The 27,420-nt window shown below is 40.7% G+C and overlaps 1 protein-coding gene across 2 annotated transcripts; it reads right to left on the reverse strand.

The window, feature by feature from the left end:
* Positions 1 to 27,402, reverse strand: slco4a1 (solute carrier organic anion transporter family member 4A1). Of its 2 annotated transcripts, none has more exons than XM_022744657.1 (12): positions 27,322 to 27,402; positions 10,970 to 12,116; positions 9,131 to 9,221; positions 7,526 to 7,647; positions 7,287 to 7,398; positions 5,009 to 5,163; positions 4,066 to 4,336; positions 3,524 to 3,686; positions 2,827 to 3,002; positions 2,114 to 2,178; positions 1,851 to 1,999; positions 1 to 276 (listed from the first exon to the last, which is right to left on the reverse strand). In XM_022744657.1, exons 2-12 carry the CDS (start codon positions 11,814 to 11,816, stop codon positions 106 to 108), a joined length of 2,322 nt encoding a protein of 773 aa, XP_022600378.1. In that variant the 5' UTR covers positions 11,817 to 12,116; positions 27,322 to 27,402; the 3' UTR covers positions 1 to 105. The 2 variants fall into 2 exon arrangements, with proteins under 2 accessions (XP_022600378.1, XP_022600377.1); XM_022744656.1 differs by lacking the exon at positions 27,322 to 27,402 and adding an exon at positions 13,745 to 13,783.
* Between the last annotated feature and the right edge of the window lie 18 nt (positions 27,403 to 27,420).

Here is a 27,420-nt window from a genome sequence, read left to right on the forward strand (position 1 = left end):
CACACACACTCACACGCTCACACACTCACACACTGTGCATTAAGCAACACCTACACAAACACACACATACAATCAGATAAAAACTCAGTTAGTTTGTGTCAGACGTCATAACCTGGCGTGCAGGTTGACGATGACACCGTCTTCAGGCAGGTCTTTGACGGGCAGGTCGCCCATGTTTCCCGCTCCATGGTCGGTGCTCTCACAGCTGCTTTGAGGTGACTCAGGAGGAGGCTGGTATAGGATGCTGGCTAACAGGAAAAAGATTGTCCCCAAAACCTGAAAAAGAGGGAGAAAACATGAAGAAGATAAATACCACTCATGTTTGTTATGTATGAAGCAAGAGGCAGGAGGCGATTAGTGTTGCATACAGAGACAGACAACAGGCTTCTCCACTACGTTTTTCTCTGGAAATGACATCTCACATCAACACATAATATTTTCGAATGTCCAGGTGTAACACTGTCTCCAACAGCGAGTGTTGCATTATGGGATGTTTGTCTAAGTCTGGTTATATTTTTTTTGTAGCTTCAGAGAAAATCATTTCACTTTCAACTACTTCAAAAGTTTGTGAATGTGTGGCCGATACTGAGAAGTTACTCAAATGTGGGAGTTACTCTACTTCACTGGGGAAGCTTGTCATGATCCATGTGTAAAAGGGAAAAGGATGAAGCCTCTTTAGTCTCTTTAGGGCTGGTCTGGACAAAGACTTGTGAAGATACAAAATGCTTTGACAGAGCTTTGACAGTTCAACAACTGCTGACAGTTCTGTTTCAGCTGTGCAGTGATGAGGAGGGGGCTACAGAGATCTGGTCTTTCTTTCTCTCTAACTCCACACCCCAGGATTTTTTACTTTTCAAACTTGTAGCTTTTAGACCAACAAGTCCTCCGATCTGAAAAACTATATCGGTCATTTGTTTCAACCCTCTGATACGACCCATAGGAGTGTCCTCTGAAATAGCACAACTGGACCTTGGTTGTCATGTTTACAATAATAGACACATGGATTGTACCGACAGTGGCGTACTGGACCTTTGTCCCCATGGTAACAATTATAAACACTTATGCAACAGGCATGGTTTGGTTATATTTAGGAAAAGATTGTGGACTGGGTTAAAATAAGTACTTCCTTAAAATAAGTACTTCCTTCCTTAGATGATCTTCGTTGTCATGGTTACAATAATAACAACATGGTTAAGGGTGTTTAAGGATGTGAAAGAACATAAACTGCTGGTTTCAGACAGGAAATCAGACACTGATCTCCTACATCCTGTTTCGGTTGATGCACCCATCCTTCCTCTGCTCCTGTCATAATTACTACGGTTACTAGATGTTGCCTGACAATAAATTGAACTATGGGACATAATAAGCTGCTGCACAGACGACCTATAGGCTTTTTACAGGAGGTCTGTCTCCTTTAGACCCAACCAACGCTGACTCAGGTGAAATCACTTGAGGACATTTATCAGCTCCCTCTGGAAACATTAAAGGCTTTATACAACTCTTTCCTCACAGACTTTGATGGGTGAAATTGGTGGAATTCCCCTTTAATGTTTAAATTAAATTGCACCATCTTAAATTCATCATGCTTTGTCTCTTTTACTTTTTAAAAGTGAAAGGAGTAAGACCTCAGAACTATACTTTGAGATATTATGGTATAAAGTCCCATACTGTGTAACGTGAGGGTTCATTATAAAGCAGGTCGAGGTTCTATATTAATACTGTGAAAGCATCAAAGCGCTGACTCCACAGAGAAATGCACACAGCCTGTAGGACTTCACCGTCTGATGAACCTCTGGAGATTGCATGTGAGACTGCAGTAAATTACCTGTTAACCCGTGTGTTAGTTTTACCTTATAAATGATACCAGCTACTAGCGTGTACTGGCTCATGGCTGAGTTCTGATAGAGGTAGCAGGAGCCCTGCTCACCACACTGATCTTGCCACAGTAAGCAGGAGATGTCAATCACAGAGCCAAACGCTATGGGTCCTGGAATACCACCTGTGAGGAAAACAGCAGCACAGATTGGACAAAATCGTGGCATCTGTGCGGAGACAATGAAGCACTGATTCAGACGCTACAGGTAAACCTAATGAAAGAATGCAGTTGGCTTACCAAGTGTGCGCACAACAATCCACTGGATGCCGAGTCCAAAGGATCTCTGGCTGTCTGGCACACACCTACACAGCACAGTGTCGGTCAGACGGGCAGGCACACTGAATCTCAAACGTCATTTTAACACAATCAGACACTTTTTGTTTTCTCTATTCCTCAGTTGCACAGTTTGTCTTGACAGTGCTATGATAAGACTCCCTGCGTCTTCCTGTCACAGGCACCGCATCATCTGTTGGACTCATTAATGAGAGGAGATCAACTGTGGCAATAAATCTCGCAGCATGTATCTCTGTTACAGCACGCAATTACATTTTTCATTCATCTGCGACCACAGTGGCAGGAACGGAGATTAAAGTTGGCATTTTCATAATTTCCACTTTTCTTTTCTTTTTTAAAAAAAGAATGATTGATGATTTCTTATGTATCCAGCAGGTTGGATAAGAATACTCCTCATCTCTACTAATAATATTTAAATGTCTCATAAATATCAAGCATTGAGCAGTGGGATTTTATAAATACGATAGTCACCAAATTAGTCATTTTATATATTTATATTAATAAATAACTATTAAATTAAATAACTTAACACAGTCAGAAGGAAATATTTTTACTGTTAGCTCAATGAACAAACTTAACAACGCTGTCTTCTCCCAGAATCTACACTACAAGCATCTGTTTTGTTTTTTCCCCACTCTCTCACTGTAGCCACCCACCTGAGTGTGGCAGTGAGCGCTGGGATGCTACAGAGGAAGGTGAAGGAGATGATGATGAAGAGGAAGGAGAGGAAGGCCGGCATGTGGTGGCAGGAGCTGCCACACTTCCCTGCGAGAGCAAAGCCCTCCTCACCCCACGACACATTCCCCACCACACAGCTACATCCAGAGTACACCTGAAAGCACACACACACACACACACACACACAGTGTAACATATACATACAAAGATTGTTATGATAATGAGGTCATTAGTTCACATAATGAAAACAACTCAACCTACTTGTAAATTCATATTCATCCTATTCCATATCATAACTTCAAGGGTCATTACACTGATACAACATGTATTGTACTATATTATATATTGTATTATACTACAATACACTGATGATGTAAATGACTGTAACTGAATTGGGTTCATTTGCTTACATTACTGCTTGTTAACATCTTATGTTCAGCGATGTGTATGTTTTCCAATAAACATATATGTATTTCAGAGCAACCATGATGCCTCACATCTGCAAGAGGGAAAGCTTGAGCAAATGAGAGGGAAAATTTTCTAAATCAATTGTGTAACCTCTATATAGAGGCTTTCCCTCAGATCCTGGTTAATCTCATCTGATTTCCCTCTAGTCAGAGTAAAGTGACACGAGCACTGTGTGTGTGTGTGTGTGTGTGTGTATGTATACTGTACCTGTTTGCCGGTGGAGCGTTCGGTGTGGTTGATGGAGCTGCAGCCAGCGTGGCAGGGGGAGTAATACATGACACCGTCTGCCCCGCACACCGGGTTATACAGCTCTCTGACACAGCTACAGCCTGCGTTACAGCCCACTGTCAGGTTCTCCTCTAAAGACGAGCTGCAGACACGAGGGGAAGGAGGGACGGACATGAGAGGGAGGGACGGAGGGAGCAAACGTTGGAGAATGAGAGTGAAGCAGCAACAGCAAACAGACAGGGGAGAGAGGTGACAAAGAAGGACGTCATTAGTCGGAGTCCACTACCTAAAAGTGAAACTTTTCCACTTCCTTCCTGCTATAGAACAACTCCTGTAACTTTTTATTTCTTACAAGACATGAAAGAAATTAATCAGGAGAATAAATATAAAATAAATAAAACAAGACTAAAATGAACACTAGTCAAATGAATAAACTGTGACTAAAGCTGGTGTACATTTGAGTAAAAAGACTAATCACATCTCAACTAAATCAGAATGAGTAGCCAACGTGAACACTGCACCTGTTCCAGAGGTGCAGCTCGCTGGGCTTGTCGTACAGGTGTTTGTACTGGTCCAGTTGGCGTTTCTCCATCAGACTGGACTGGTACGGTGCTGTGACCCCAGCCATTGGCACGTTGGGGCAGTGGATGAGAAAGATGAAGATGGCGACCAGGCTGACCATCGCACACATCATGCAGAAGCGGATGATACCTCGACAGCGCAGGTTCAGTCTCTTCACAATGTAGCCGCCCAGGAAGGTGCCACCACCTCCTGCAGGAACCACCATGTATCCTGGGGGTGAGGGGGGGGTCATCAGACAAAAATCTGCGTCATGATTCAGTCAAACCTGAACACACAGACTTGACAACACCACTGCAAATAAACGTCCAGAAATCTGCTTAGAAATCAGAGAAAAAAGAAACTCCTTAGTGAATAATCCAGTGATAGTTGTCTGTACACCCACGGTACATAACAAACTGGAACTTAAAATAGTTCATTCANACACCACTGCAAATAAACGTCCAGAAATCTGCTTAGAAATCAGAGAAAAAAGAATTTGAATAATGGTGAATAGTGAATAATCCAGTGATAGTTGTCTGTACACTCATGGTACATAACAAACTGGAACTTAAAATAGTTCATTCGGTACACTTCATTTCCCAAAATGTAAACAAACATTGGCTAAAAAAAATGTGGCTCAAGTTGAAGCCCACAGCTTAACTCAGCTTAATCCACGGCAACATATTTCTGGTTTCCTGGAAAGCGTTTAGTTTAGAGTGGTGAGTACGTCTGTGTATTTGATTTAGTTGCATTTGGAGGAGATTTACTGAGTGTAAGTTGTGTTGCTTAAAGTTTGTACTATGCATCCACGGTGTGTACAGACTATATTCTCAGAGAGTTTGGGTGAGCCCCAGGAGGCACCTGCTGGAGACCCCTGTTTTACTTCTTTATTCATCACCTTACCGAACCATGTAGCAGCCTCTGATGCACTGAGACTGAACTGTGACTCCAGGAACTTTGGACCAAAGGTGGACATGCCAGCGATGAGGGTGGCCTCAGTCGCTCCAGCCAAACACAGGAACAGGAAAGTGGGATTCTTCAAGAGGAGCAGCACAGACCTGGAGAGAGAGAGAGAGAGAGAGAAGAAGAGTAAGGGGCAGTGTGTGCACGTAACTGAATAAACATTTGCTTCCTTTTTAATTAAACCAGTCCACTCTAATCCCAGCAGCCTGGAGACGTTTCTAATACAGTACAGATAAACACCGCACTAGATCACTAGAGATATATCATCATGTTACATAAGGTGCCGTCTCTGTAATCCCCCGGTGCGGCAGAGATGACATCACACTGTGGTTGCTTGATCTCGTAGTAAACAGAGTTGTAGACTGCTGCCACTCACACTGACATGCAGCGTGCAGTGACGCTTCTCTACGAATGTGACATTTGTTTCCTTTATATTCAAATCTACTGATGGAAAGATCGCCGTTATCCGAAAAGAGCAATGTATATGTGTGTGTTCATTCATAACAGTCAGGTTTCCACTTTACACACAGCCGAGGAGACGCACACCATCATCGCAATGTCACAGTAGCTTACATATGAACATTTTCTGTATTTAGAAATGGAGCGACTCGCTGGACGCTGGTTACAACTAAGGATTTCTAGTTAAGTTTAACATGTGAATTTCTATGCTGCACTCATCCTCACATTTTCAAAACCTTCTCACCTCACACCTCACATTCAAAGACATCTGTTGGCTCCAGCTAGCTAACATAAATCTGAGTGAGAAATGGCAGCAGCTAGCAGTAGCCCACTTTTTCTTTAAGTGGGCAGGTAAAAATTGATTTGTGTTGGTTGTTATAATTTGGGGAACACTTTGTACCATCAGGAAAGTCTGGCAATATTCCAGAAGTTTTCAAACTGTAAAGGAGGTTTAGAGGGAGAGACATGAGGTAAAGGTACCGTGTGAGAGAGAAGGGAAACAACTTTAGCTGTTTGACAGTTAGTTATTGTCTGGCCGGCTCATCAACATGATTAGCAGTTGCAGCAGTGGCAGTGATGCGCAGCTCATGGAGGATAATAAGAGCGACAACTTTCTAACCTATTATTATAAAAAAAAATCCGTCACGACTCAAATCTGAACATGCAGACACGACACACATATTTTTAGATACAGTGTGACTAAGACTTTCTTACCTCCAATGTCTATTACAAATAATCGTTCATAAATCTGCTTAGAAATCATAGAAAAACAGACTCTCTCTTTCTGTAGAACCAAAGTAATTCATTGACGTCATGTGTACGTCTAATGGTACATAGGAAACTAGTGCCGCTAATTTGCGAATGATTTGCGTACTTAATTTTCCAAAATGTAAACAAAGCCAACAGCGTAACTCCCTGAATCCATAGCAACATTACACTTTAAAGTTTACATCTGTTCATATAAATGAAGAATTTTAATGTTCATGTAATATCCAAAAGACTTTGTGGGGAAACAAAACAAACACTTAATTAGCCTGCTGATATTTAAGCTATTTAAAGCTCATACATCCTCTTGTAAAAAACCTTAACTTTAAACACATATAACTGATCACCAACACGTTGATCATGGAACCTGATAAGGTTTTGGCTGTGGCTCAGTAGGTAGAGTCAGTCGTCCACTAATCAGAAAGTAAGTGGTTTGATTCCCGGCTCTTCCTGTCGAAGTGTCCGAGGGCAAGGAACTCAGCTCCACTGTAACATCGGTGTGTGAAGGGGTTAATGTTCCTTGTAGTGTAAAGTGCTGTGAGTGGTTGCTAAGATGAGAAAAGCGCTATATACGTGCAGGCCATTTACTTTTGCAATATTAATTTTATATCCACAAAAACACAATAACAGCGTGAGCTCTAAAGTGTTACTTTAAAACAGGTGTTTCTTCCTCACCTGTTTCTTTTACAACTATCCACCACCTTATTAAAACCAGGGCTCTGACCAGATTACTAGATGCTAATATCTAATTCTGCACTCTAAGCTAACACCCAGGTTTCCTTGTTAGGATACTGAATATTTTCCATCTATTAAGGATGCAATTTATGGCAAAAAAACAACTCCTTGTGTTGATGTTCCCACTCGTTCTGGTGTGTTTTTCTAACCCCCTGTACCCACACATCTCAGGATGATGTCACTCAAAAACCCATCTATACCATATCCAGAACAACGCCTCTGCTGCCCTCTCGTTATGGGAGAAGGTGCACTACTTTACCTTGGCATGTCTTTGACTGATTTGCCAAACTGAGGGTCTGAGGCTGTGGTGTGGCTCCCGTCCTTCAGCTGGTGGGCCTCAGACACCCGCATGGCCACATACTCCTGAGAGCCTGCAAGAAGAGGCAGAGGAAGAGTAAACAGTGAGGTTGGTGAGGCTGGACATTACTGCACAAATTTTACCCCTCCATTTGTGTGTGTGTGTGTGTGTGTGTGTGTGTGTGTGTGTGTGTGTAGTACCCGGTAGCTGTCGTGGGTAGCCCAGGATGGGGAATGCTACCAGTAGAGCTGCTGCTCCTCCTGCAAGGAAGCCGATCCACCAAGCCCCGACCCACAGAGGGTTCTCTGGAGTCATCTCTGTCCTGTGACAACACACACAAACATTGTTTGAATTATTTTTACAGATGTTGACAACAATTATTCTACATACATCTGTTACACACAGTCTGAAATAACCCCCCCACTTACTATATAGGTCACTACATTTGTAAATTTACGCACTGTATAATGTCCTCCAAAACGACACACACACACAATGAAACAAAAAAGTATGTACACCTGTTGTGTCCGAAGTCCGAACTCACTCATTCACTATTCCCTACTCACCATCCAGGGAGTCCTACCTAGAGGATGATGGCATATATTGCTTGGTGAGTGAGCATTGGTTGGACACTACCTTTCATGATGCATTGTGGGATACAATGAAAGGGTAAATATAAAGCGTATAATAATTTTCACTATGCATTCAGACAGCACTACAAAATGGCAAACTAAAGTGAGCAACTGCTTCCTATGTATCCTATATTTAATTAACCGTTAGGTCAGGTCCGGATTTGATTCAGAGATAACTGCGGGTTACAGGTACTGAGCTGTGCAGGTAGGGGGCACATGCAGTTTTGCAAAATTGGACCTGTGCAGAACTCTGAATTCTGTCCTTCAATATATAAAGAACACTAAATGGTTTACTCAATAGTGAGCAGAAAATTGAGATTTTGGACATGGTCATTTTGCATTATCACTGACGGCTGTAGAGCTGCATAACTGTTTGTTTTTATATCTATAAAATGCAGTGCACTGCATTGTTAGCAGGGAAGTAAAAAACTGTGCCGGGGAGTAAATGTAGTGCACCATCCTGTAGAGTAAACAGGGCAATTTCGGACACAGTCCTACTCTTTGCTAGCACACACTAGTTTCTTCTATTCTAGCCTCTTCTATTGTATTCATGGGAGTAGGTTTGCATGTGGACAGTACAGACATGTCCCTGCCAATATTTGAGTGAACTCACTGTTTGTAGTGAAGTCATTAGATAATTCTCATGTGCGCTCCCAGAGGCTACGTCTCCAAGATGACCGATTTAGGCGCATTTTAATTGGCTGAAAGGGCAGGGACTACCTGGAGGCTCATGTCATGTGTAAATACTGGTGAAGGCGAGAGTAGTTCAGTGTGCGGTAAGTTATGTGCTGAGTGCTGCCAAGCAAGGGTGAAAATGTAGTATTTCAGATGACTCCCTGTCCTCTTTTTCCTGAAGTGCACGGCACACATAACTTCAATTTGTCCTTCCCAACATGTTTTGTACTTCACTTTGGTACTGGTAGGAATACTGAATATAAAAATGTTTATGTTAGATGCAAAAATGCAAAAACATTGTTTTTATTCTCTTTTCCTTGAAGAAGTAATTTCCTGATTTCCTTTCTTTAGTCCTTGATCTGTATTATCTTTTTTTTTTTGGATGGGTGGCAGGGTTGTTGTGTCCCTACCAATGTTGAGACCAAACCTACGCCCTTGATTGTATAATACTGTAGTTTCCTCTATCTTTGTCCATTCTGCCATCCACAGCAGACTCACGTTAGGTGGATCTCGGTGTAGATGTTGAGGAAGTATCCTCCCAGCAGGTAGCCTGCTGCCGGACCCACAATGGCTGCAGTGTAGAAGATTCCTGGGGAGGATGGAGAGAGAGAGAGAAAGAGGGAGAGAGACCACAGAGACAGGCCATGGGTGTGTCAGTACAGTGACTACAGTACAGGCTACTTCCTACTTCCTGTTTCCTACTTACCTCTTCCTGTCCTACAGGTTAAAAAGGCCCCATTGTTCTTTATTGGTCTCTGTATCTACAAAGCTCACGTTTCATGAGAAAAAAAGAAGCTTGAAGTGAGAAACTGTGTGTGCATGTTTGTCTGTGTGTTTTGGTGAGAGCATTTCTACTGTTCTCTGCTGCTATTTGAAATGCGTAAAGGAGCCAAGTCACACTTCAGGGATGTTTCGAGCTATAGCTGTTCAGAGTGAATGGTTAAGTGTGAAGATGGGTGATGACAGGGGTCTAAGAGGGTCAAAATTACAGGGCCAGCACTTCATCTCTGATGATGGCAACACAATTATAACATCAGAGATGATAAGTTGGTGACAGTTAAAGAGAGAGGCAGCATCTGTGTATATGAGGCCATTTTCTCACATCTACCCAATAAGCTCCTTCATCTGTATCCAGTTCTCAATAAAAGAGATAACAACGATTCTGTGAGTCTGTTCTGGATAGTTGCTGCTAATTGGAGTCATTACACAGTGTCGGTAGGGAGACACTTTATCTGATCCAAGAGGGAACGTGTCACAGCAGTAGCACACATTCAATTCACGCAACACAGCAGACGGCTGGTGTTGAAAACCTGTAACTGTAACAGTCAGTTTATGGGTCAGTGTGTCAACTCACGGTTTGTGACAAGACATGTTGGCTTTTGTGTGCTCATGCTTGAACAACAACAAAAAAAAATCCCCATTCATATGCACATATGTATACAGACAGCAGATATGTTTGAATGTAATTAGTATAATAAAAGATGCAGTTGGAGGTTTTTTCCGAGGCCTGCTATTTGCATATATTCCCATTATTCAATGCAATCAAAGTATGTTCAAAACAATTAGCAGTCAGTGGCTCCTCTTCATTGCCCAGCTGCCAATATGAGCTGACACGACTCCCTTCTCTTACTGTATGACCTAAACCAGTCGTTTGTGTCTCAGCAGTGAGCAGCTGACAATATTAAGCACTGAGGTAATAATTTCAAACCCTTTGCCCCACTGGTCAATGAGACAGTTTGTTTAACAACACCATTGTGAGGTCAATAGAGGGCTGAACAATTGGAAAAAAATAACCTAATCCTGATGTTTTTGTTTTTTTCTCTAGTCAATCGATTAGTCAATCACCAGAACATTAGTCAGCGACTAATCAATTAACTGCAAATACTTTCTAATGTCACTAAATCAAATATCGTTAGGTCAAACAAGGACATACTGTATCAAGATATCTAGACTGTTTATCTAAAGCACAACCACCTGCTCTGTTGGTGTTTTTCAAAAGACATATTATCATTTAACTATTATTTCAAATATTAAAATCACAGAGACACAGTAGCGGAACATAAGTAGTGCAGAAGCTGGCATGCAGAGAACACATTAACCAGACAGCCAGGAGTTTCTCTTCTGTGGTGTAGCTGCAGCTGAGGAAATCTGCTTGAGGTATTTTATATTTTGTGGCAGAAAGAAATACAAACTAATATGCAAGTGTAAAAAAAGTGGCCAAAGAACTAGATTGTTACAATTTAAGTAAAAGAAACATAACACAAAGTCATTATTGCTGTTATTTCTTCAAAACCCAAGAAAAACATGCTGTAATAATGGATTACTGATGTGACTTACCTATGTAAACTGGCGCATAGTTGGACTTGACGTTCTCATCCAGGTATGTGACCCCTAGTGTGTAGAGAGGCGTAGCTCCAACACCATGCAGAAACTGGCCCAGCATGAAAACAAAACGATAGCTGGACAATCCCCCGCCCTCCTTGTCCTGGCACGGGCTGGTACGGTTGGCAGAGCACATTCCTGTTCGCTCGGGCAGGCTGACCTGGTAGGGGGGTGTGGTGAAGTGAGGCAAGGCAAACACCAGGGAACCCAGTGCCATGATCAGGACCCCCCATCCCAGCCAGCGGGGCTTGTGCCCCGTCCCGCCAAAGTAACTGACGAAGGCTAGGCAGACGCAGGCGGCGATGTCATAGGAACTGGCGATGAGTCCGGCCTGGTAGCTGCGCAGGTCGAAACGCCTCTCAATGGAGGTGACCACCGTGTTAATGAAGCCATTGATTATCATCCCCTGGAGGAAAGAGGCCACACAAAGGAAGAACAGCACCCAGCGAGGGGTGTTGAAAACTTGAATAGCTTTGGGTGTCAGAGCCCCCCAGCCACATAGCTGATCCAAGTCAGTGGGGATCAGCTTTAACCCCATGGGAGGCTCTGCATGAGGTCTTGCTTCCACACCATATAGCTGCCCGGGGAGTGTGGAAGCCCCAGTGAAAATGGGAGGCCGAATGGGGCCATCAGCTCCAGGACTGCTGGGGCTTCTGGGGCCTGAGCCTATGGGGCTGTCTGTCTGGGAGTCCACGGGACTGGGGGTGTCCAGAGAGGGACCCCCACTGAGAGGGCACTCCTGTAGGTCCAGGAGCTCCTGCTTGGAGCTAAAGGAGGCGTCGGCATTAAGCAAGACTGGCATTGCCCCTCTGAGGGGCACTGTGAGGGTCCTGTGGCACAGAGGGAGGATAAATGTGGGAAGTCTTTGAACTGGGGAGACAGAGTGATATGTTTACAACCACAGCGTAGGAAAAAAGGAGTAAATGTGAATCAGCTGAGGCTCGAGGTGAATTTGTAGTGGTCAGGGCTTTGGCAAGCTTGTCTCCATGTGTCCACAGTGTTGAATATTTCGTAAGGCTCTTCAGGTGCTTCTGTTTACCTCTCTGTACACGGTTGTAAAGGTGGGAAAGATGGCTTTATAGTGATGTAGAAAAATGCCATCCTGTGAAGAGCAAAGACAGAGAAAATAAATAAAGGTATACGAAGCAATCCCTTTAAATAAGGCACTCAAGCTTTTACAGTGAATCTGAATCAAACACTCAGTGAGACCGAACAATTGGATCCTCAAATTACAGTCAACAAAACAGTCGATTTTTGATGTCTAGACAACTGAAACTGTGGCCTGCTGTTACCTTGGCTGCGGTCTAATATTGTGTTTTTGCTACGTGTGGATGCAAGGGCAAGAAAACACATATAAACACCCTGACATGGGCTTTAAATCAGTCCTGATGTCTTGTGTGCAGAGATGAGAAAATGGATGCAGCTTCATGCTGTGTGCAGGGACAGACTCAGTCTATTCAAACATTTCTAATTACACAACACAATCTACAAAGAAATTAGTATTAGCAGAAGTTGCACATAAACACAGAGGCTGGAATACACAACCTATAAAACAACAAATTACATACAGACACACACACACAAGGGGGTAATGAAGCATAACAAGCACTCTCTGCTCCAGCAAGCACAGACACAGATCACAGCTTTCATTAAAACAACCATAAAAACAATGTGCAAATCAAGCTGTTTTTCAGTTGATTAATTAGTGCAGTTTGAGACATAATATCCACATTTCTCAGATGACGACCACAATGCACTAACAGCACTTTATAAATGCATAATTGACTCATTATTGCACCTGAAAGTGTGGTGAGCACTGTCCACATGGTTTATTTTTATAGCTCACTTGTTGAAATCATATTGATGCACAGTTAAATGTACAAAGTGATGCTGCTAAACACTGATAATACTAAAGTAGAGACTCTGTTATTCTATATTCTGTTGCCATCTGCTAACAGTAACTAGAGGCTGACACAGAAGCAGAATAATTTACTTAATCTTAACAGTTAATCTGCACTCAACAGAAAAATGCATTGTATGTTCATTTAAGTGTGTGTGTGAGATGAGTGTGATGTAATGTTGGAGGACCCTCTGTTATCCATTGATAGAAATCATGGAAATGTTTGCCTCACACAACCTGACCTTAATATTCGACATGTTAATAATTTAAAGAAGTTGAAAAAGTTAAAATAGTATTTCAATAACTGACTCACAGGTAGACATGTTAGCTGCTGAACACATCTGACAGTCCAGCAGCTCAACTGGTTACCCACTGCTACACAGAAGTATTTCAAACAGAATGAGGAGAAATTTTTTAAACTCTATAACAACTTTTGAAAACTCTTAAAACAGATATTACACAAGGAAACTTTGTACATTATATTACAAACCCAATACATGATGTGGACTGAGGGACACCCCTACAAAACTAGGTTGCACCAGCCTGCTTTGTGTGTCCATAATGTGCAAAACCAGTGCTTCTAAAGTAGCTCTTTATTGCACTTTACCAACATTTTCTAATCTTATCTGTATACAACAATAGCTCCTACTTTAATTACATACAGCAAACTCATTCACAGCAACATTCATGCTTTAGAAAATAAAATTATATTATTTGGTAACTCCAATTTATATAATTGCCCATTAAAAAATCATCTTTATCATGAACACAATGCTCTAAATATATATAAAATAAATCAAATTATGAATATACTATATTTAGCTTCCTACCTTCATTCCAATAAAAATGAAAGAGAGATGGTGTAAGAGAGACAGCATAAAATAAAGATGGAGAGTCAGAAAGCGGTGTCCATGCTAGGTCCTTAGCCCGTCTCCCAAAGCCTCTTATAGTCCAGTGCTGAGGCAGCACGTCAGCACATTCACACGCCCCCTCAGTGGAGTCCTGCAGGCGGGGGGGGGGGGGCCGGCGCCCCCCCCCCCCCGGGGGGCCCCGCGGGGGGGGGGGGGGGGCCCAAACCCCCCCCCCCCCCCCGTAATCCACTTCACCGATTCTGGAGCTTTGCTGCCTCCCACTGGAGGTATTATCGCTATCAATTTATATTCAACCTAACGATTAATGTGGGGGAAAAAAAAAAAAAGACCTGGTACCACTGCGTACCAATCTCAGAGCTGATGAGAAGAAAAATGGCGCAAAACCAGGGACCCTGCTGACCTCATGGCCTATCAGTCACTCCTAGCCTCCGTCTTATCCCAACATCAGTGCTGCCAAAACTGCATTTTACAACGATAAGATCAGCAGTACCACTGAAAACATTTTCCAACCTTTAAAACCTTACTCAATCCTCCACCACCCCTCCCAGGCACAAACCTCTCAGCCGATATCTTTGCCTCCTTCTTCGCTGAAAAGGTGGTGGCCATCAGCCACCAGTTCTCTGAACCTCCCGGATACGACTAGTCTCTGCTGATTAAGGGCATGAATGAAACAACTTTTTTGTCATTCGCCCCTCTCACTGAGAACGATATGTCAGAACTTCTGACCAGTACCTACTACATGTACGCTGGATCCCATTCACACAAACCTCCTCCAAGCCATATCAAGACTGACGTTCTAGTCATCCCGGCCAATCACTCTCTTCATCACAATATTGATATCAAAATTGTCTCTTCATCCCTTACCCCAACTAAGGTTACAAGAAAGCTGGGTGTAATGTTTGATGACCAGCTCTCCTTCTCTGACCACGTTGCATCTGTCTCTTGGTTGTGCCACTTTTTCTCTATACAACAGCAGAGAAATCAGGCCTTACTTTACGTAGTACACCACCCAGCTCTTGGTCCAGGCCATGGTCAACTCTCGCCTCGACTACTGCAATGCTCTTCTGGTGGGCTTTCTTTTGTGCACAGTGAAACACTTGCTCACTGTACTTTTCATTCAAATAATTTTTCAATTTTTACCACTGAATTAAAAAGTAGTATGTCAAATGGCTGGTGGCAAGCTCATTATCCTGCATGAACATCACTGAGCACAGAGTACCAGAAGGTTCTGACAAGCAAAGCTGTTTGCTGAACAACATGCCACTGTGAGCTTTTGTCTGTTCAACTGATTGCTCATGTTAGGGAGGAATAATAATAAGGTTTGGGAGGGAAGCCAGAGCATAAAATCCAATTAAAATGTTTTGATATGTTGATGGAAGACCAAATTAAGTTTTCCTGTCCTTGGTGCTCTGATCCAGGAGGTGACTTCTCCTGCGAATTCTATAGAGTTAAAGGAATTTGTGAGGTGAGACATTGTGAGTGGGTTTTATAAGCCATCCTGAGAGGCAGGGTAGGGAGAGACAGTCCTCCAGTAAAGAACGAGCCCATAGGTCGTCTGTGCAGCAGGTTATTATGACCCATAGTTACATTTTGTTGTTAGGCAATATCTAGCGCCTGTAGTAATTACGACAGGAGCAAAAGGAGAAGAGCGGTGACGTAGTATATAGAGTGACAAAGACCACATCAGGAATAACACACAGGAGAACGGTCCTCAACTCCCATGTGAAAGTAGCCTTTTATGTTGTTTCTATTATCCATGACCAAACCTAACCAAGCCATGACCATTATTATAGTAACCATGGCGATGAAGGTAGGTAGGGTGGGTGTTTATTATTGTAATCATGACAACTAAGGTCCAGTATGCCTGTCGCTGTAGGGGCGCTACTTCAGGAAACACACCACTATGAGTCGTGTCAGAGGGTTGAAGCAAGCAACCTGTATTTGTTGTTCAGGTTGGAGGACTTGTTGGTAGGGGAAGCTCAGTGAATCATGATCAGGTGACAATGAGACGACCAGAGGTGGGAGTGTCTTAAAAGTTGAACCAGGGCACTTTGTTAACAATGCACTGTGGTGAGGTAATACCCTCATGTCCTACTGTTTGTTTGTCTATCCATAATTGCTTATGAATCAAACAAATCCAGATCCGGAAAAAGTTCTCAGGGTTGTTTTTTCTTATTTCATTTCTATCTAATTCTATATCTTGCCTTTTAATGTCTGTTTTCAAAGTGAGATCAGAGTGGGGAGCTGTGATATTAATAAGCAATGGGCTTTATCCTACCTACTGGGCCTTTTATGTTCACAGCAGAAACTTATTTACCTTGGACTGGGGAGTATTTCCTCCTCTCTGGTACACAAAGGCTTTTGAAGTATCAAGAGGAAGTCTCTCATGTGGTTATTGTACATCTAAGAAAAAGGTCTCACTGTCAATCTTACTCAAAGATACCAGTGTTTGTATGAGATGTCACTCCACTGGAGTGACATATTTTTACTAGAAAGAAAATAGTATTTGCTGCGGCAGAATATCAATCTGGTGAAACTGTACAGGACAAATACTGAGACAGGAGTGGAGCTGTGATTCATTGAGTCAGCTGTGAGAACTAACCCTGTTTGTACTGATGTGAGTCCAGGAACTAGCTCTTTGAACCTCAAATGTGAAAAACATACATCCCTAAATTAAGCTACAGTGCCATTGTGTATTTGGCCTCATTCACCCTGAGCATGTTTTGAGACTAATGTAAAAAAAAAAACTGTCCATTGTTTGTAGAGAGAAGATAATCGCAGTCTTGATACCAGTTGGAGAACTCTTAGTCTCCCTCTGTACTCAGCTTTATTCACCTCATTCTGCACTTCTACATGTGGATTTGTGGCTCATTTTGAAAGAAAATTAGTACCGAGATGTTTCACTACTGGGAGAGGATTACTTATCAGTTTGGGGGCCACCTTAGAGATGCCCTCAGGTACAATGGTGCTATGACATCGTTAGAACTATAGAACATAAATACATGTCAGTTGATCAGTTACACTGTAAAAAAAATAAATAAATAAATAAAAAAGAACGGTAATATTCGGCAGCTGGGGCACCAGAAAAATACTGTAAAAATAACGGAAAATAACTATCTCATGAAAATACAGAAATTAAAATACAGTTTATAGCTTTAATTTTACATGAGATTTTCCGTATTTTTGGGGCTTTTTAATGTTTAATAAAGACCATTTACCTGTATAAAAACAATGAAATTACCTATAAATAACATTGTTATAACACAAATAATAAGGCTTAAAATTGCAGAAAGGTACTGTTATTTATTGGTTTTTATTACATAATTTTACATAAAAAACTTGTATATTAATTCATATTTGATGTAATAAAATGATATACCACACATAAAAACATTTGATTTCTCTTTCAAAAAATGTCAAAAAACTGTTGAAAACCTCAGTAGAGGATTTAAAATTGCAACAATCTACTGTTAACTTTTGGTTTTTACATGTAATTTTATATAGATTTCTTGTATATTTAACATGCCTTTCCATCCATCCATCCATCCATTTTCTACCGCTTATCCTCTAGTAGGGTCGCGGGGGGCTGGAGCCTATCCCAGCATCCTTTTGGGCGAGAAACATACCTTTCATGTTAAAAAAAAGTATTTTATTAACAATATCTTAGCCTGTTTTGGTAAAAACCCAAAGACCTTTGGTTATATAACACTATCTTACACTACTAAAAACATCAACGAAAAATACATACAAGGGAAAAGTTGGATGTAATACTTTAATGACCAAAAAGATTGTGAAAATTAAACAAGTTGGTGATGTCACTTCAAAGAGGAGAAAAAAGCGGGAGTCTGTAATAGCCGCAAGCATAACATTGCACTACCACGGCAAATTTCAACCTCTGCAGCAACTGTGGCCGCCAAATGTTGGAGAAAAAAAAAGATTGTCCACAGACTGGATGATAATGTTACAGTCTATGAACCTAACAACCAACGACAGAACCAGCTGTAAGTTACCTTAGAGCTAACGTTAGCCTAATGGTAACGTATCTGGACACAGCTAAAATGCTTATCAATTTGCCCTTCACTAGCAACATTAGCTAGTAGCAATTGAAAACACATAATCTACATAATTTCACGTAAACAACATAATTTAAATAATTCCACTCATAAAAAAATATTTACCTTGTTAAACTTGATTCCACCTTTCCCTGGCAGCCGAAGACAGAAAGTTCTGGAGGAGCAAGTTAGCCGACGGACTTTTGGAGGAGAGCAGAGAGTGTAGCATAGCTCACACACGCAACTGTCCCAGAGCTTGAGGAGGCGGAGCTGAGTGCAATGCTCTGATTGGACGGCAAAGATTCGAACTTTAATATTTGAATAAGGCGCCTTTCTGTCCAGGGTGTGTACTCAAATTTAAAATGCATATATTTATTACAACCTGTATAATGGGGGAAAAATCTGAAAAATGTCAATGATAAAAACTATATTTTCATATAGTTTTTATACAGTTTACCACTGCTTATACATGTTATACATTAACAAAAATACATTTATTCAACATTTTTGTTGTGAAAAATTCAAACAAACAAATCTCAATAAAATTACAGAACAAATACTTCTTTTAATGTTAATTGTCAGTAATTTTATCTCATTTTCTAATCTTTTTACAGTATTAAACTTGAATTTAACAGTTTAATCTCTTAAATAACAAAGAAATACTTGTGAAATTATGATAAATTTGCAAATGTATTTTAACAGTATTTTTATGTGAAAAAAAAAACGTAATTTTCTTTTAAAAAAATGGAAATTTTATGGTTATTCACAGTTACGGTGTTTTCATGTTATTTTACATTTGACATGTAAAATCACAGTCTAATTTTATCAATATTTTCATGTATTTTAAAAATACAGGAAAAGTCTGTAAAAATTAAAACAGTAAAACAGTAAAAATTCTGTTAAATTACAGAATTTTTTTTACAGTGTACATTTAGTTAGTGCATAGGGCCTGGTGCTAAAACAGATCATCATGGCAACAGTTTCCCAAAGAAACGTCATCTTTAGCGATTTTGCCTACAAAATAAAAGCGTCACAAACTTCTTTTTTTTCTCTTTAGTTTAGTTTTTGTTTAGTTAAGGTTCTTAAATTCACGCTATTGTGAGCTTTTATTCTGAAAAGTTCTAACAGGAAGTTCCAAAGGTTATGTTGCTTGCTTGAGAAACCTCTGAAATAGCTGACACACAATGTGTGGTACGAAAAAAATAACAACAGTTCAGTAAATCAGTCAAATGTAGCTCTTGATTATGTTTTGGTCCGTCATCTAATGGATTAGAAAAAAACTGGCCCCAGGCCATACTTACTTGCCGACCCCTGTCCTATGAGCTACTTATATAAAGGTTCTTACATCATCGTAATTGAATTTTGTCCATAATATTCACCAACTTCTGCTTCAAAGATATTTTTCCAACTTTATAACCTTCACATCCGCAAAATAATATGCATTACTTGGTGGGATTAGCAGTGTTGTTAGAGAGGGCACTATTCTGTGGATGCATTTTACACTCTGATCTCAGACACTTCAGTTACAGAGTGTAAACAATGCACTGCATAGTAAATATGAAGGAGAGTGGTTTCAGACACAGCCCTTATCACAATTTATCACTCGCTTATTAGTCCGTGCCACAGTGAGGTGAAATGGATAGTTATGAAAATGTTGCAGAGCAACAAATTGTGTTTGATATGGCGAAAACAACTTGTTCTTACTGTGTACAATGATGCATTGGAAGGGGTAGCCTGCTTTGCATTTTACAGACTTATAGTAACTGCTGACAGCTGAAAGTAGAACCACTATTAAAAACTGCGTGAAGCAGGCAGAAATAGTGACAGAAGGTGAAACCATCATAACCAGACTAACAGACTGATCCTCACTAGGAGGGCATCAGACTGCTGCTGCAAGTAGCTCGTCTCGGTCAGTGGAGCACTTGACCTCGCTCAACCCAGAAAAAAAAGATACTCAAACTCAGGCTACACATCCATCTGCCTTGTGCTCCTTGAGTCTACTAATCTTTCTCACTACTAGCTTGCAGCTATATAATGAAATCATTTCCTTATGTGGTACCAGCATGTGACATTGTTTGCTATAGGTTTTTTATTACAGTGTGTTTACTGTAATAAGTAGAGGAGTGGTGTGGCAATGTTTGTGGCTTTCTTTACACAAAGGCATTCCCAGGCTTTGTGCTATCAAACATAAAGTTAAAATCATAGCAATGACTGATATATTGTAAAAGATTTGCTGACATTGCATCTTTCCAGACTTCACTGTTTTATCCTCTTTCGTGTCTGGAAGTATTGCTAGAATTAAAAACATCAGACTAGACACCCTCTCTGCAAAGCTGTATTCTTAATCAAAGAATCTGTCATTTTGTGGCTTATTTTCATTTTAATTTTTAGGCCTTAAATCAATTGGATGAAATGTTATTTGAAAGCAGTTTGCTGAAGTTGAACTTAAATGCTCAGATGAAGCCTTTTTAGTCAGAAGGTTCGCCATAATGTTTGGTCTTAACTAAAACTACACTAAAATCTTCACATTGTTTATGACTAATCATCTAATGACTAAAGGTAAAGTTAAAGTATTTTCATCAACTAAAACTACTAAACTCGACTAAAAACATACTAAGAATAAAAAGGTAACATGGACTTTTGATTTTAGGACTACGACTAAGACTAAATCTAAAAATACTTTTCAAAAACAACACTATGCTGGTGCTAGAATTCATTAGGATACATGCATGGGAACTACTGCAATACATATCTAGTATACTGGCACCCAGGCAAGTTCCTAACTGTTGATTTGGCCAGTTCCAGTCCACCCAGTACAGTAGTCACCCATCTTACCTCCAGGGCCTCACTGTCACTGTGGGGAATTAATGGGAGGGGACAAAGTAGGCACTGACCCAATAATGTATGCTTGGCTGCAGCTTAGAGAGCAAACACCAACTAGCCCCACAGGCAACAGACAGCACTGCTCATTTACCCCTCACCTCTCTGGCAGTGAATTATCTCTATTGTCAGCTCTGCTGTTCATCCGCTTTTATCTGTCCGCTTTTACGATTCCACAACAACAGAATGACAGTGAGGACAGGAACAGAAGGGGACAGGAGTACAGATACTCTGGCTGAACTCTATTCTACCACCATTTGAACTACACCTTCAAGTTAATTTGCATTATGTGCTAATAATTTTGAACTGTTTTCCAGACAGGGTAGGTTGTATGCCTCCGCCAACCAGGTTAAGTTGCAGTCTCAATCTCCCCTTCCTGAGTTACAGGTTGAACAACGTCCAGGAATGATTTACCAGAACATTAAGTTGTCACAGAGAATTCGACCTTTGACCATTTGGGTATAAACTGTCATCACTTTATCATTTTATCGTATTAGACATTTTTGTTAAATTGTGTCATAATTAGGATATGAATTCATGAATTATGGCCAACAACATGTTTTGTGAGGTCACAGTAACCTTGACCTTCGACATTTGCCCACCAAAATCTAATCATTTCAATCTTGAGTCCTAATGAATGTTTGTGCCTATTTTGAAGACATTTCCTTAAGGCATTAGTGAGATATTGCATTCACGAGAATGGGACACACGGATGAACAACCCGAAAACATAATGCCAAGGTGCTGGCTGTCACTGGCAGGGAGGCATAAAAAACATTAGAATATATTATACAGTATATCTGGGGCTACAACTAACAAATATGTTTTTCTCATTATTATTATTTTTTTTTCCCAATTAAGGGTTAGGGGTTAGGGTTAGTGTAGTTTCAATTAATGTACAAAATGTGTGAAAATAGTGTTTCTATGGACCCTATAGGCTGGATTACCAACCACAACTGGCCCAGAGCCCCAGACCTTTAAGGTTCTCAAAAGCACCAGCACAAATGCTCTGAGTGGACCTTAGTGGACTTGGGCAAATGATGAACCTGCACATCAACAGGGACATGTAATAGGTTTGAGCAATATGAGTTAACAGTATACTGTAACTGTTTACGTTGTCCAAAAAGTCGCTAGATTTGAAGCTACATGCTTTTTGGAAAAAAAAAAAGTCATTGAACAACTTTAAAAAGTTGGTAAATCTAGCAAAAAAAGCGCTTAGTTGGCAACACTGTTTGTTTGCGCCAATTCATTTTGAAGGAGCAGCTGCCGATGGGGAAACTCCCACAGTTTGATCACTAAAGTTACACCATGGTCAGTCAGTCAATCAGTCACAGACATTGGCGTTTATAGGGTCCTGTTGTTGCGGTCCAGCCAACAATTAACAGAGAGTAGGAGGAAAGGGGGCATTAGTACGGGCCCAGTGGCCCCTGGGCACTTAAGCAATCCAACCATGTATAGACCTATTTGTATTTTGTATTGTATTGTACTTTGTAATTATGCATTAGACAAACAAAGTGGTTGCAGCTATTTGAATGTGGTTGGATAAGTAGGCTAATTTTCTACATGAACTGTAAACTGAAGATCATATAATGCATTGAAGTCATTATTACAACTATGCAACAAAGCCGAGTTTGTGCACAGAGTAACAATGATTTATTTCAATAAAGGCCGAATGCTGGTGTGTGTCACATGCTCTGTGTTGGATGAAGTGAAATAGCACACATACACACGTGTCCAAAACAAAATGTCGTATGCATCTGATATAGACACACACACACAGTCATACATACATCAACCTCTTGCCCTACATCTCACAGACATGCCAGCACATGTGACCTTGCTGCCTCCTGTTGGTGGTGAAATCAACTGGAAAAAATGACCTAGAGAGCAAGCCAATGGGGGGGGGGTTTAGATTTCAGACATGTTAGCATAGACTAACAGGAAACTTGTTCAGAAGGAAGCATACATGTGAGATGAAAACTAGAAAGCTGCTGAGAGTGCTCGTGTATATGTGTACCGCCTGAAGCTGCACTTAGCCGCTGCAATGGGTCTGCCTTTCAAGGAATGATGGCGGGTAAAAGGGTGCAGGATGGAAACTACTGTATGAATATGTGTATTGTTAATCACAAGAAGGGAGACAAAGAATATTAGTGTGTCACCATGAGCAACAAACTGAAGGAAAACTATGAAAGGCCATTAAAAGTGACCAACATGTCAACATATGATCAAAAAAAGAAAAAAAAATGAACAAATGTGGACTGGAATACATGTAAAAGTGCAATCAGATAAATCCTGATCTCAATGCTACATAGTTTATCTGGTTCTGTCGGCTAAATCTCAAAAGAGGATGTGGGACTATGTCATAAACTGTCTAGGAACTCAACTTCCCTCTTCCTCACAAGATAAAAATAATAGCAGTATAGACCCTAAAATGTTGTTTATATTTGTTCTGTGAGTGACAAGTGGTGTGACTCTCCATTTGTCATCTCCAAAGGTCTAGATGAGGACAGTATTAAAGGTCCCATCTTGTATAAAGGCCTGTTGTTACTAGAGCTCTAGAGAGAAGCCTGAGAGAGGAGATGTAAAACTACATTATGATGGTTTTTTGTTCTTAAAACCACAAATATCTTCTTATGGATATCAACACTTGAAATAAAACCACAAAAAATGTAAAATATGGGACCTTTAAAAACTAAACCTCCCATGAAAATTTACCAGCTCAGCAGTGCGGGAACAACTACATTTGGTTTCATACATATCCATAAAATTCTCCAACGTTCTTGTCTAAAGTCTTTTGTCCCTGCTGATAATAAACCTCTACATAGTTCACACCTCTGTGCCCTGCTGTTATTACAAACATGATGAACTAGCTCCACCGTCTTACCCCTTGACTTGCCTGTGATTGTTTAGGGCTCATGGGAAATGGTGTTTGTTAAAGGCCGCTTAAAATAGAAATCAAATAAACAACATTCGATTTTTTAAAGGTCTCATGTTTTGTACTTTTTCTGGTTTGTGTTGATTTATCAGAAAATATGTTTGTGGTTTTACCAACCAAAAACCATCCCAGTGTAGTTTTACATCTCCTCTCTCAGGGTTTTCTCTGGAGCTCTGGTAACAACAGGTTGGCGAGCCAATCAGAAGAGAGCAGGCTCTGAGCCGGTCTTGAGGCATGGTTGTGAGCGGGGACCGCTTTGTTGTGACATCACAAAGTTAGTTATAATAGAACTTATACCTTTGCAGTGTCAATCAACAGCCACAGAGGTGGAGTCTGTTTCTCCCTTCACTCTTTCAGTAGCTGTAATAAACTTTTATTTTGGATTTTGGTTCTCATTCAAAATTAGAGAGGTCATTAAGGTCATGTCATGTTTTTGAAATATTAGGGGGTCCAGACAAAATACTACTAATAGGACTGCAGAGGGTCTTGCTTATTTATAAAATAGTGGATGAGGCTAATGGAAGACTTTTGAACCCAGCTGGTTGAACTGCAAAAGACATGAGCAACTTACTTGGCAGACAAAACGAAAATCTTATGTCTCAAAAGTTCAATAACTCAGCCGTCACTTGCACAACAGAGTCAGATAATCTCTTCAAATTAAACTGCATAGTTCTACACTATGCTATCACTGTGTTGCCTAAGAGAAATATATGTTCTACATTAGGTACACCTTGTGATTTCACATTGTACATCACAGAAGACTGAGACTGAGATCAGTGTAATACAGCCGTGTTGACAGATTAAGTCACAAGGCCCAAGGCACCAGTAAATATCTTGTGGTGACGGCAAAGGGAAAAGAAGGTTCAGCCTTTGATGAGAGGACTGATAGGTCTCATATGGTTTGACAAGAAATGCTGAGTCACTGCTCCGACAGCCCACACACACACACACACAGATGCACTCTGACTTTACTCGTGATAAGACCTGGACTAGAATACAATGTGCTCAAATTTGCACAGCAGTGAGCAGATACAGAGAGTGACTTCCATGACAAAAGTCTGCATACTCGCATAGAAATATCACAAAAGAGCACTCATAGTTTTCACCGCAGCCTGAATATGAAGCAATGCTCATGTTTATGAGTAACACGGTTCAGTCAAACTGAAACTTAAGTGTCACACTGTAGTGTGGGATGATTTACTTAGTCTATGATCTAATAGCTCTTTTTTCCATATGCTCACACCTGTACACAGCAACCAGATGATAAACACCATTGACTGCTTATTGGTAGCCTTTATTACTACACATCTGCTAGCTAGAGTTTTACCAATGTAGTATCAGGAAAGGGACAGTGTCTGTCTCCTAACCAGAACCACGTTTGTTCTATGACTTGCCTTATGAGACTCTTCTGAAATGTCAAGAAAGAGTATCCTCACCATTGAGATACATAACCGAGTAATTTGATATTTAAAAAAATATGATTATTTTTTGGATGAGAAGATTGATAACACTCATATGTGTTTATTAAAGTCTTAGCATTAAGAACCGGAGTAGGGGGAAACAGCCAGCTTGAATCATTTGTCCAGAGGTAACAAAATCCACCTAGCAGCACCTCTACAAGCTCATTTATTAATATGTTGTATCTTGTTTGTTTCATCTGTTCTTCCCATCTGTATGCTAAGCTAAGCTAAAAGTCTCCTGGCTGTATAGCTGCCCTAACATCTTACTGGCCAGTAACTAGTAGCTTTTATCCGGCTGACATGTAACACAATGAAAGTCTCCCTGAGTCTTCACCTTGACTGCCGGTGAAGATGGGGATTCAGAGTCATTTGAAGTGATAGCTTAGCATAGTTTAGCTTAGCACAGCTTCAACAGATGTAGCAGAGGAAACAGGAAATGACAGGAATAATATGAACGAGTGGTATCGAGGATGTAAATTTGCTCGAGAAATTATGGCACTAATCAACATTGTAAACTTCTAACTTAACTAACTTAGAACTAAACATAATGAATTAATAATAAAAGAAATAATAATAATAGAAACAACATAAACTGCCACTTTTTCAAGGGAATTGAACGCAGCTCTGCTCTGTCATATTCCTGTTTTGTTGACCCATCCATCCACCCAAACCTCCTCCTGATGTGGACTTTGTCGCACTTTATACTACTTCACCACTCTTTTCCCTTTGCCCCTGTCATAATTACTACGACCACTGGATGCTGCCAAACAACAAAATGGGTCAAGTGTGATGTGGAAATTTGAAACTTTCAGTGCACAAACACACACACACACACACACTTAGAATGGACTTTTCAATCAACTTAAAGTAACAGTAAAAATTTTGAAATTAAAAATATTTACATTATAATAATAACATTAATGGATAATGACTTTTTCATTGAAGGAGTAGGTGTAATTTTCAGAATTTCCAACTGTGGTTTATCGTCATCATCATCATTTTTATTAATAATAATTCAAATATTTTTATGTCTTAAATAATATCAGCTGTACCACAGTATATCTGCAGGTCATTAAATCCAACAGATACACACTCCTGTTAAATTAAACAATAACTTCAAGCTCTATACAGCTTTAGAATTTCAAACACATAAGAGTCTGAAGCTTCACAGTTTGGGAATCCCCCGATGAACTTTCTCTCATGCGTGTCTCCTGCATCACATGGAACCCACAGAGTCTGGCCAGGGTGGATGTCTGGCTTCAGCAGCGCAACATTCATAATGTGCTTTTGTATTTATGGAAAAAAAACCAGTGAGACGGTACAGTCGACACGTATTAATACCACAAATGTTCATCGTCAGTGGTGCAGGCTATGCAGCGGCTTACAGGAAGCTGATGCAAGACCGCAGAGCGCATCTTCGAGTGCTCAAGCTTTAAAATGTGACTGCCTGTTCATAACGAAACTAAAACGTTGGATATGATGGCACAATTACACATCGTTTTGACTCATGATGACTGCATGGTATTCCATCCCTCCCTTCTGGGTCCCTCCCTGTATGGAAACCTTCCACTGGAATACAGGGAGACATGCTGTAGTCTGTCATTAATCGATAAAAGCGATTTGGGGGCAGTTCGGCTGTAAAAAAAAAAAAATCAAAGGCACGTGGTAGGGACACTGTGTGATTGAGAATGACAATTGTGATTTTCACCACGGGCAATTTTATTCTATCCGCAGAAATATAACTGCATCGAAGAAGTCATTACAATATCCTCTAATAATTATGACATTAGCTACTGTTGCTTTGTTTTCAATGACATGCTACTGCGGACTACGTGGGTGTCTACGGCTTCTCTATAAACTACAGTATTTTTGCTAAAGCGCAGTATTGTGAGGCAGAACATGCTCATGGATTAGAGCAAGGTCCATGTGAAGGATTAATGCAACCAGATGCGGCTGACGAAGCCTCTTGTTCATTTTAGCCATTTGATTGTTATACAGACATCATTAAAGGATGAAGAGAAGCGGTGCCTCTGTGACCAAATCATCAGCACTGATCGGTAAAGATGTTGCAGATAACAGAGGAAACATCCATTTCAGCTGTGGTCATGTGGACACACGGATGTTCACGCTGCTGATGCTGAGCAGCAGCCGCATCTAGCGCATCCTTCAAAATCGCCACCAGTGTTACACATGAAATAAACGGGCTTACCTTGAAATGTAGCTACGTTAATTAGTCCGGTTCTTCTCACACAGTGTTCTGTCATTCGTGCCGTGTCGGAGGAAAGGCTAGAGATGTGTTAGCCTACAT

This window comes from Seriola dumerili, unplaced genomic scaffold (genome assembly GCF_002260705.1).
Source record: "Seriola dumerili isolate Sdu_G_001 unplaced genomic scaffold, Sdu_1.0 BDQW01000083.1, whole genome shotgun sequence".
NCBI classification, from domain to species: domain Eukaryota; kingdom Metazoa; phylum Chordata; class Actinopteri; order Carangiformes; family Carangidae; genus Seriola; species Seriola dumerili.

Coding starts and splice junctions, on each gene's coding strand:
- slco4a1 (XM_022744657.1), bottom strand. CDS start 11,816: ATGCCAGTCTTGCTTAATGCCGACGCCTCCTTTAGCTCCAAGCAGGAG. Junction 7,648..9,130: donor TACACCGAGATCCACCTAAC/GTGAGTCTGCTG, acceptor GTGTTGTCACAG/GACAGAGATGACTCCAGAGA. Junction 2,179..2,826: donor GCGCTCACTGCCACACTCAG/GTGGGTGGCTAC, acceptor TGTGCTGTGTAG/GTGTGTGCCAGACAGCCAGA.